Raw genomic sequence first — 11,798 nt, 5'->3', positions numbered from 1 at the left:
TATATATATATTTTTTTTTTTTTTTAAAGGGATTTTCTAAATTGAATCATTCATTGATGTCCAGAAAACAGTGTCTTCATTTTACTGGGCTTTGCCTTAGGCCATTTTCTCTGGCTCCAGGTCCAGTTCAGTCAGACAGGAGTAGCACACAATCTGTGTGTATTTAGTAATGGTAGCTGACAAGCAATGCAAGATAACTCAAGTTAGAAATCAGGTCAGTGAGGCAGCTGATTTGAACCTGTATATTTATTTGTTAAAACTGAGAGAAAAACAACATATTGGCAAAACAACTAAAATATGATTATATATCAATATTTTTTATATAATTGTGTCACCTGGAATCTCACCTGGAAGTGTGACATAAGGTGAGTATACACTCTCTCTCTCACACACACACACACACACACACACACACACACACATACATACATCCTTGATTGTTACCAGTGCAACTAGCTTAAGCTTAAAATAATAATCTCTACATACTTGGAAAACATATTATTTAACTCTTTCCATTTCTGTGTTTGTGTTATCCACATCCTACATTCAAAACCAACACCTGCAGTGTCTGCCAACATCCAGCCTCTTCTCTCCAAGGCAGAGAGGATTCAGATCTTTAACACTGGGCCTAAATTAAACATTTGAATAGCTTAGTAGTGACTACTTACCATTTATCCGTCGAATGATCTTTGGCCTCTTTTCTACAGGTAGATAAATTCCGAAGTAATAGACAGGGATTCCAGAGAGTCCTATCCCAACTCCTATCAGGGAGTTGATGGTGTCTCCATACAGAGGGACTGCTATCAGTAAAAGGCTACACAGAATGTATATCACAGGGAAGATGAGGCTCAGCTGTAAGATAAAAAAGTTCAGTTAATTCTTTGTAAAACATGGTTTTCATTCTTAAGTCTGAAGTCTCTTAATGTACTGCAGCAACTACATTTATTTGTATTAATTTCTGTTTGCAAACATTATTCCAGAAAGAGACATTTATATCAGTAATATATGGAAAGACAGGGAAGGCATTACCCAGAATCTTGTAATGCTAGATGTTATAAAGACATAAATAGGTTACTGGGACAGGGGAAATGGAGTAAAAGCAGCAGCTTGTTTTAAAAGCCTGCTGTATTTTTTCTCTTCAGTTCACAATTAATAGAAACATTTAAAAAGTCATATTTTAAAGGAAATAGGTACAGGATGAATTGCATTTTACCAAAAATAATGAATACTTATGTTTGTGTTTAATTTATTTTTTTATAATGGTCTGGTAAATGTCAATTGAAACCAAAATGAATACATACATAAAGGGATTTAATACATAATTAGACTATAATAACTATAGTACAAAATTTATTCAAATTAATCATAACCATAACGTTATTAAAAAATGGGAATGCAGAATTCTTGCTTAAACACCAGTTCAAAGCTTAGTGTATAAACATTGTATTTCTGAATTAAGAATGAATTGTTCTTGAATGAAATATGCAACCTTTTTCAAGTAGATTACCTTCACAGGCCTGGGTCTGTCTGGCTGAGTAATGCGGAGGTATATTAGCCCCACAACGGACAGACCAACAAAAAACCAGTAGCTGAAGCAGTAAAAGTTAATGAGTAGAAAGACGTCTTCTACACAGAGGAACACCACTGCCATAAACCCCTGGAGAGACACACACACACTGTCAAAGACTCCAAACAAACAAGAACATAAGAAAGTTTACAAACCCGTTGTGAAGAGCCAGATAGGGGAACTGTAATTGCCCTTTGAAAGGAATCAGATTATGTATGCACTTGGCACAACTGCTCCCAATAAAGCCCCATTAATGTTGATGTTGACTGAAATGTCAGCTAGAAGTGAGATGTAGCATTCATTTATGTTGTTCCTACTTAAATGCATTTTCAGATACATCTTTATACACACCATGCTGTGGAAGTTTACAAGGCTTATTCACCTGCTGAATAGAATTATTTCATTTTTGAAACTTTTGTCTAAAAACTGCAGTGAAGATTATATTGATAATCAATTATATTGATAATGATAGTTCTAAACAGCCACATGGTTTGCCCAGTTATTTTATACTTTCATGTTTGTTTGTTTTCGGGACTAATTTCAACCCCCCTAGATTATATACATGTGTGTTGTGTGTGAGAGATATGTGAAATTGTTGTTATTTATTTATTTTTAATCTCTATATTTAACTTTTATTTACATTGGGAGATTTAGCTACAAGGTCATTTTGATGTCATGGAGATTATTTATCAGTGATTCTCTGCTGTTGGTCAAGATTAATGTGTCATTGAACTCATAATAATCAGCACCAGCAAAAACCTTCCAAAAGACTTGTTGGTGCAGAATTTAACTACAAGCAACAGTTGATGATTTTTATCTTGGGCATGTTCTGTTAAACTGTAGCTAAAAAAACAACCGTAAATAAGATTAAAAAAAAAAAAAAACATTCACACACAACATGTTTTGAACATCTATTTGTATTCTGTTTAAAAGCTGTCAAGAGTATTTGCACTTACATTGAAGAGGAGAGCTGGGACTGGGGTGAATCGCTCTGCATGGATTAGACTTAAACAGTCAGGAAGTTGACCTTCTCGAGCTCCAACATAAAATAACCTAGACACACATAAACAACAAAAGTGATGTATTTAGTATAATAAGAAGACCCATATGAGTTCAATGCTTAAATGTTCTTATTGGTCTCTATAGATTCTAATATTGGGGAACTTTGGCTTGAATGCCCTATCTGTTGGTTTCTGATATAACAGCATAACCATGAAGGGACTCCAGTTAGTAGCAATCCATTTAATTACACTTGGCCTAATTCCCTCAACTTAAAGATCCCCCAATTGGATAAGTAATTCTATTAATGTTTCTGGAAGCATTTGGGTATTTGTGAGAGAGAGGAGAGAGCTAGACGTTCTGCTGAACTGAGGTTACCTGGAAACACAATTGCCTGGCTAGTGTGTAACCTGGTAGTGTACTCATAACCTGTTCTATCGCTTTATTTATTTTGGTATAGGTTTCAGTCTGTAATACATACCTGGAGGCTACAATTATGGAAGCGTTTAACCCTCCATAGCAAGACATGGCCACGGCAATTGGAATAACCCATTTTGCGTATCCAAGGGCTTCATTTCCAAAAGTCTGAAAAATGAACCGGGGGGAACAATAAATGGGGAAATGCTTTGATTAATTAATACAGCTTACTACACACTTATATTGACACACATCCATTGAGCTGAGCATGTATCTAAAATCTGAAACTTCATAGTCTCTTTATAGATACATTGAAAAAAAAATTGGAGACATAAATCTGATTGAATTGATCTTAATCTTAAGATGTGTATGGATGCTTATATAATATTTTAAATATCACTTTATTAAACTGCATTGTTTTCAGTATGCAGTTTTGAGTATATGTGGGAGCCATTGTCTATGCTCACAGAATTGTATCCATCATGCACGTCAAGGATGATCCTTTGATATGCATGCTTTTTAAAATATAAAATGCGGTATATTTTATAAAAGTCAAATTAATACATTACAGGATACTGAAACATTCATACCAATCTCTTGGAATGAGTTTTGACAGAAATGCAATATATGTGGAAGCCTGTGAGGTTAAATCTAATGATGCATAATAAAAATGCTTCTCTTGCATGCATGACTTTTCAATAACCCACAGTATATATTTGGTTAACAAAATAAAAAGAACAAAGACACACACCAAGTTTCACATTCTATTATGTCATATTTAGCCTACCTACATGTTTGGAGTGAGTTTGGCTTAAATATGTATGTGAGCCCGAGGAGATTCTCTAATGATGCCACCAAACAGAATCACGTGACTCTTGTACTGATGAATAGGGGGCTCACCACAGCAACAGCATCGCTAGCTAACATAGACGGCATGTCCAGCACCACATAATAAGCCACATTGGTAAGAAGGTAGATGATCGTCACGATGGGCAAGGATATAGCGATGGCTAGGGGGAGGTTCCTGAATAACACAAAAAGGAGACGTTTATATTAGATCAGTAACACACGAGTCGGTATGAATTATAAAATGGTAATTGTTCGGATTTGAAGTACAGAATCATGAAGATTATTCATTATTTGTTTTTCATTTTTATTTATTTGCTACATCGTGTGGTATTCAAGCACATCAAAATCAATACATCCTGAGATCTAGTTGACCAAACACAATTGAACCCCAGTAAATTATTTGTATTTGCTTTTTTGCCATCACTGAAATGTTAATGACATCTTATGTGCAAAGTCACAGGATGACGTTTTACAAACATATTATCATTTTCATTTTAGCAATCCGGGCTTATCCTAAGAGGAAGAGCCTGATTTGATGTGAAATGCAGTAGCCGTTTTTCTTCATTGTTTTTAATGTGTAGGGCTTTATCATCTTTTCTTTCTCAGAAGCCATGGGTCATCTCAAACATATTTTCTAGATCTTCATCTGTAATACTGCTTATTGCAGTCAGAAAGACCATTGTATAGCTTACTAAGACATTCTGGAACAATGCTTCGATCTTTGAGTCTGAATGTGGTAAAACAGAAAATAAGATTGGGCAGTTTTATCATGTCATTAGAAGATGTCACTACCTCAGTGAGGAGAAGCCTACTCTAATGATACCAGTCTGTTTAGTAGACGTTGTACTAATGTAGAGCTGACACATGAAGTACTGTGGAATTACAAGAAAATTAATGTCTAGACTTTGCCAGTACTATATTTTCATTAAGCATTATTTCACAGGGACGTTCAAGGCTGTGCGAGTTTGGCCTTGGGAAAGACCAAAGTACCTCTCAGGTTTCTGGATCTCTTCTGTGACAAAATTGAGGGTGTCCCAGCCCGAATAGGAGAACAGAGCAGAGTAGAAAGCGAGTGCTATGTTGCCTGGCTCCCATGAGGAGCCCTCAAATGGAGCCACAAGGTTCTGTGTTTCTCCTACAGCAGAAGAGAGATGAATTATTAGGAATGTATTTGTTAAATTAGGCTGCTGTTTTTTTATTGATTGATTTATTTTATTTTTTATCCTTAGTAGCTTCCAATAGTAAAAGGGATTAAATGCATCTGAAATTGAAAGAAAAACTGAAATCATAGTATGTCAAAAACCACAATAATGGGATGCCAAGCATTTGAAAACTGAAAATCTTGTCATGATGCACGTCTCACAAAAATAACAGTAACAATTGTCTTTATTTTCTATGCTCACCTACCTTACCTTTTCTCTCTATAGGAATTACTCTTCCAGTCCAAATACATTTTCTTATTATGGATTATGAAAGTATATTCTTAATACTTAATTTTCCTATATGTTGTGATACATTTTTTAAGGACATTCTACACAATAACATGACCTCATTGGTAGCATGTTTACCTACCCACACAGTTTTCAGACATGGTAACACAGCAATGCCGAATTCGACTCAAACAGAAGCTAGATGAATACACTAAATTCAAGCTATGTAAGGCATGCACTCTGCTGAGGAGATGCTAGGAGAGTCTCAAAGCTTGTATGCCTACCTTTGGCTATTTTCACGAGACCCACAGTTATGACCAGGAAGAGGGCTATTAGCTTTGCATATGTGAAAATGTCCTGCACCATGGTCCCCCATTTTACATAGGCGCAGTTAATGAAAGTCAGCATACCTGATTTGCAGACAAAAGGAAAATACAGAGGTTGGTAATTTCCACAGGGGGCATTACACAGAAACAACATGTAAAATAAATCAATAATGGGACGATTTGATTCTCTAAAATGAATGCTACTAGAGGGATAATAAAAAATGCAGGTGTCACACACACAAATAAAAAAAGGGTTAAAAAACTAAACTAAGCAATGCACAGCTGGTTTGGATACAGAGTTGTTGTGATTCGTAATGTTCTTTGCACAAGCTTCATCAATTTAATTAAGTATTATTTCATCCAGGACACAACTTTACTTTTTATAAACACACAAAGTTCGCTATGAATGATTTTCACATTAACAAAGGTACTTCCATTATTGCTGGGACTATGTCTTGAGAAGTAAAGAAAACCTGAATTATTACTTGTCATTTCGGCTCTTTGACATCATAGGTTTAGATTTGAGATGTTCTAAATCTTTCTCAGAAGCACCGAGCATGTGTATATAAGTATGTCTGTAGATCACTAAGGCAAAATGTTAGCAAGTGAAGTAACTGAGATGTAAAGGATTAGATTTAATTTATTTGAAATGATTTAACTTAACTGAAGTTCAGTGCCTTTCTTCTCCCAGTCAACTTTTTTTATTTTAAATACTACATACACTGCTAATCATATTCATACAACCAATTAAATTATACTACTATGCAGGAAACCAGAGTAATGCCAATTTGCCATGTTTTAAATTATGTTGTAATGCGCTTCCAAAGGAGTTGGATGGTAATGCTGGAAAATGTGTGTTAATACTTAATTGTAAATATCATTCCAGTTTAGGCTTCAGGTTACATTCCTTTAAGTGTGAATCTTTGACCAAATTTAAGGTATTTCCATTTTGAACAGAATGCATCTTTAAAGAGTAATACCCATTAAAACTCCTGTGTTGTTTACTTGGAAGGGATAAGAAGTAAACCATGGTGCGATTTAGATAATTGTATGTAAATTGAAGAGTTTAGCAATTACACTGCAGTCTCATTTCATAAACCTTTTGTGATGCTGAATGGCCCCGTTGTCTTTAAATTATGACCACAGATTACCAGAACATGCTTCACCTCATGTGAGAAAGAATTAGAAAAGAATAACCTGGTAAATGGACAGCAGGGGCAGTCATATGCTGAAATGAAATAACGTGGCGATGCAATTCATTTTTTCAGATGTTTGACCTGGCTGGGAATTGGCTGCATCACTGGCTGTACATGCTGTGCTCACAGTATGAGTAAACATAGACAGGAGGTCCAGAAGCCAATGCCAGGAACTGGCCTTCCAGTGCCAATACTGACTTGCATTTGTTTAATTGCGTCTTAGAGGCGTTACGGAAATGCTTTCCTGAAACAGTAACTAACATTTATCAAGTGTTTACTTTCACCACATACTAAAACTCTGTTGTGAGTGATTCATTAATATACAATATAGTGAGTTTCAGAATAGCTTAATGATAAATGCATCACAATATATCACTGATGTGAAGTTCAACCCTCAGCATGTGATTGGGATTCCTGACAAAAAGGTTATTTTATTCTAGTCCTACACTACATAGAGTAAACCTCAAGACAAATAAATTATTCTTTACCACAGTTAGCGGTAAATGTGCTATATAATGTTACACATTTTTAGTACTGGCAACATATATTTTCACTACATGGACTAATCTCAGGGATATAATTTTATTACATATAATTATTATTATTACTATGACAGCCATCTAAGTTGGAATTATAATTGTGGGAGGGGTGTTAATATCAGAAATTCCAAATAACCTGCTGATTGTCAGAAGGTGCCAGCAACTCGGATAATTCTGTAAGCATTTTAGTGCCCTGATTGAGCTCTACATTTTTTAATCACCCAAATCTCTACTTCAAAATGTAAAATAGTACAAAGGAACATAGGTCCTTATTTTCGAGCAAACTGTGGGTAGACTGCCAAGTCCATACTAAATTAATTACATGGGCAGTTTGCCCACAAGGATAATCATTCCAACAGAATCCTGATCTTGACAGATACAATTAGGTTGCGTATGTATCTGTATCTGAAAACAGGAATATGGCTCCCAAGGGGACTATGGGACATGCAGGCAATGGAAGTGCTGAAAAGTCGTGACAAAGCTGCCTACAGGCCTCTGTGTGCTGTCACTCAAATGGGCCCTCCCCCTTGTCACCGCTGGTCTAGACAGCACACAGACTGAACTTCCTCATTTGCTGTAGCCAGATAGGCCTACAAGCGACCTCACAAGTTTGGGAGCTATTTTTTGCATAAGCAATTTAAGATGTTCTTTCAAGTAAAAAATAATTCCAAACATTTTGGCTGGCGCCCCCTTATACATTTGGGTCACAGCTCATGCCCCCAGCGCCGTCTCACACGTTCATACTTATATTACCATTTATAATACGCTTAACAATGATAAATACACCATACAGGTGTCTATATAGGTGTCTATTGTATATAAAAAAATATGATCTGATGTTCTTAGTCATCTGTTATGTTCATTTTAACATGTCAAAAATATCAGCATGCATCTGTGCATGTTCATTTTCAGCACCTCCCAGAGCCTGCATCAATGGTTCCCTTCGGGAGCTATTTTTGACTTGACAGATCAGTAATCATATATTAGTTTATTGAAAAAGTGTCCATAAGACCTTGCGATATATATGTCCAGAGTACAAAGTACTACATTTAGTCTTGGTCTCCATGGTTGGATTACACTGCATTACAAATTCCAGGTATGGAATTTATATGTTTACTGAATTTCTACAATGTATGGCTTTTAAAATAATGTATGTGCTTCATGATTATTTATATGATACATTCTTATTGTGGAATTTTACTCATTTTACCATTTGTGTGTGTGTTTTCCACTGTGTGATTATGCCTGTGTAGATTATGTATGTTTTAAGACAGGAGAAAAATACATGGTTCAAAACTGCAGAGAAACCAATGTATCACTTGCTTTATCTCTTATGTTGCCATGGATCTTTAGATCATTTGCTATATATTTAGTCAATTTTTGTAGCCGTAGGGCCACACATAATTTCTCAATGTTCTCCAAACTAAAAACATGAATGAAAAATGTAAAAGTTATAGTCCATATTGTTTCACTTATTTTTAGATAGCACCCAGTTTCATGCCGAGTGAATATCCTATTATATGTAGTTCTGAATTTCAGTTTCTGTTCAGTCCATAGTATACTACCGCTTATTTAAATTCCCTAAAATGGTTGTAAAGAAGATGGTTCAATACTGATACGTTTCTGTTACATTTTGTCATTCTGCCTCCAGTAATCTTTCAAAAAGCTATTTCTGGTGGAAATCAGTCTGTATATAGAAAAATGTTTGGGAGACAATACATGAAAAGGGCATGTTTTATGGGGGGAGTTAAGACAGGGAAGGGAACTTGAGAGCAAAACTGAACAGGAGTGATACCAAATTGCTGCTTTCATGGCTTGTGGTCACTGAACGACAGTTTCTGTGCTTGGGGACTAATATTCTTAAGCTGCTGTATAGGTTTTGATGGCAACCATACACAACAGTTATACTTGTCCTTTGACCCTCTACACAGGGGTTATATTACTTTTGCCTTCTTGTTTAACAACTTTAGTTGTCCATTGCAGCACTTGCTACTGACCATAACCACATTATTTATATTGAAATGCCTACTAAACAATTTCTGTGCATTATGAGGTAAACCATAAATGGAATAAGTGGAAATAGTCACCTCAAATCAACAACCCCATACAGCCAGTAAGAAATACAGTAATGTCTTGCTATACGAGCAACCAGTATTAACAGAAATGAATACCTTTTTTCCAATAAACGGGCATTTTTGGGCTTCCACCACACCTGTGCAAGCAAAGACTTTTCCTGTGAGTTGTTACTTAAGGATTAAGATTTGTCATCACAAACTTTTCTGTTCTGCAATCTCTTCTGTATTTATTTAAAGTGCTTCTTTATTTATATTCTCTAATTCCATTATATGAGATGTCACCTAACATGCAGTTTTCAAGGAACGAATTACGGTCCAATAACACAGGATTCCTGATATAATATTGGTAAATCACGCAGCTCACCATGACACCTGCATGTTAAAGAAAAGGCCAAGCATTGACATACTCACATAGGCAGGCAGCTGCAATGAGCCGCACAGCATCATACGGAGGCTGGCAGGTTGGAAACAAGGCCTTCACCAAGTAGTTGGCAAAAGTAAGGGCAATGACAGCTTGTGTGGTGGGCTCAATGATGAGAAGGGAGGACCACAGTTTGAGGAAGGCTAGAAACCCACCAAAGGCTTCCAGGATGTAGGCATAACTGGCTCCTGATTTGGTGACCGTTGTGCCAAGTTCAGCATAGCACAGGGCCCCAAAAACCGAGAAAATACCCCCTAGGGCCCAAATAACCAAAGACATCCCGTAGGAGGCGCTGTACATGAGGACCCCCTTCGGAGAGACAAATATCCCAGAACCAATCATGTTGCCCACGATCAGGCAGATGCCATTCAGTAGAGTGATTTCTTTCTTCATTTGCATCTTCTCCCCCTCTCCCTTCAGACTGTCATCAGAGGAAGACGCTACCCCAGAGCACAGGTTGCTCTTCAAGGTAGACATCCTGGAAAGCTGCTTGTTCATTCTTGGCTTGTGAAGCACTATTTATAAAAGAAAGGAATATAGGAAGAGTAAAATTCTACATTGAAACCTGAATTGACCTTCATGTCACACCAAGCCAAACCAGGTTAAGCTTATTTGATGAAGTGGAATATTCTACATATTTTATGTCCAACATATGTCTGATTCAAACCAAACTACAATAGGTTGATAATGGCTGGCAATTGAAAAACTTAGGCAGGAATGACAAAACAGGAGTGATTTGATGATGTGGTGCTGTTCCAGGTAAAACTCAGGCTGCTGCTTTTGTGCACACGACAATCTGTGTGGGGGGAAAGGGCCATAACTAAACTGTCATCAAGCAGAGCATTACAGTCTCATTAAAGGCTCTTACTGGCTTCCACTCCACCCTCAGACAAGCAAGGTCTTAAGCAATGTAACAACATCTACAAAGGACAATGGCACAGCAGTATTACAGCATGGACCCCAGGCAGCCCCATTATTTTGAGTGCCAGATTACGTTGGTCCTACCTACCTGTTAATTTCCTCTTATTTACAAGAGCCCTATTAACCTGTTTGCCCAAACTACACTGTGATTTTAGAAAGGATCGTGTGGATCGTGTCATGCATTCTCTCTTATATGTTACAATAATTTACATGATCCATCCTTTCAAGGTAACACCAACACGTTTAAATAAAATAATCAGTCAAAAGTGGAAGAGAAAAGTTTCACTTCTGTCAAATAAACTGTCATCCAATTTCTGATCAAGAACAATGCAAGACAACAAAATTATGATTAGTTATGTATACAAAGTAAATAATAATATGCAAAAACACACTTACCTCTAAATTTTGCAAATATGTACAGCAAATTAGTGAACTAACAGCATAAAGGGACTCTTTCTTTGCACTAGGGATTGGCAACATCAAAATAACAGCATGGGTGCTCAACAGATCTTTAGCAGCTGCATCTGAGATAACGTAAACAACTTTCCAAGCCTCTGCAACAGGGACCCACAGCTCCAAAGATCTGACACTGAAATAGTCTTGTATCTGTGCTATTTTGGGAACTCAAGAGGCAATCTCTTTTTCAAATCATTGCAATGTGGTCTTTTTACCACTAGGAGAAACGCACTTTGCAGAAATGCTTTTGACAACTGTATAGTTCCAATATCAACAAACACACACAAATACAAATAAACACACTTCAATTTAAAAAGCACAGACAGGTTTTGCAGCCTAGTGCTCAGAATGAAGTGAAAGCATATTATAGAAGTAGGGACACCTTTACATTTTATTCATTACTATGATCAGATGCTTGTATTGGTTTAATCAGAAATTGCATGACTTATTCTTCAATGCAAGTTATTGTTATTTCAAATTAGTTTCAAAGACTAATGCAGATATAAAGAATGACACCCATGACTAATTACACAAACTTAAAACTTAAAAAACTGAACTTAGATCGAAATTCTAAACCTGAAAGTAGTTCACAGGGATGTATT

The 11,798-nt window shown here is 36.4% G+C and overlaps 1 protein-coding gene across 1 annotated transcript; it reads right to left on the bottom strand.

Moving 5' to 3' along the window:
• Positions 1 to 11,285, bottom strand: LOC136769535 (Y+L amino acid transporter 2). The gene is made up of 10 exons (XM_066723317.1): positions 11,137 to 11,285; positions 9,810 to 10,334; positions 5,547 to 5,672; positions 4,823 to 4,967; positions 3,884 to 4,007; positions 3,048 to 3,151; positions 2,524 to 2,620; positions 1,508 to 1,657; positions 669 to 852; positions 1 to 176 (listed from the first exon to the last, which is right to left on the bottom strand). The coding sequence occupies exons 2-10, from the start codon at positions 10,315 to 10,317 to the stop codon at positions 97 to 99; spliced, it is 1,518 nt and encodes a 505-aa protein (XP_066579414.1). The 5' UTR covers positions 10,318 to 10,334; positions 11,137 to 11,285; the 3' UTR covers positions 1 to 96.
• Between the last annotated feature and the right edge of the window lie 513 nt (positions 11,286 to 11,798).

This window comes from Amia ocellicauda, chromosome 2 (assembly GCF_036373705.1).
Source record: "Amia ocellicauda isolate fAmiCal2 chromosome 2, fAmiCal2.hap1, whole genome shotgun sequence".
In the NCBI taxonomy this organism is placed as follows: domain Eukaryota; kingdom Metazoa; phylum Chordata; class Actinopteri; order Amiiformes; family Amiidae; genus Amia; species Amia ocellicauda.
Note: the sequence above shows the minus strand (reverse complement) of the source record. Positions and strands in the feature narration are given on the sequence as shown.

Coding starts and splice junctions, on each gene's coding strand:
- LOC136769535 (XM_066723317.1), bottom strand. CDS start 10,317: ATGAACAAGCAGCTTTCCAGGATGTCTACCTTGAAGAGCAACCTGTGC. Junction 4,008..4,822: donor GAGATCCAGAAACCTGAGAG/GTACTTTGGTCT, acceptor TGTGTTATTCAG/GAACCTCCCCCTAGCCATCG. Junction 2,621..3,047: donor TCCATAATTGTAGCCTCCAG/GTATGTATTACA, acceptor ATGTGTGTCTAG/GTTATTTTATGTTGGAGCTC.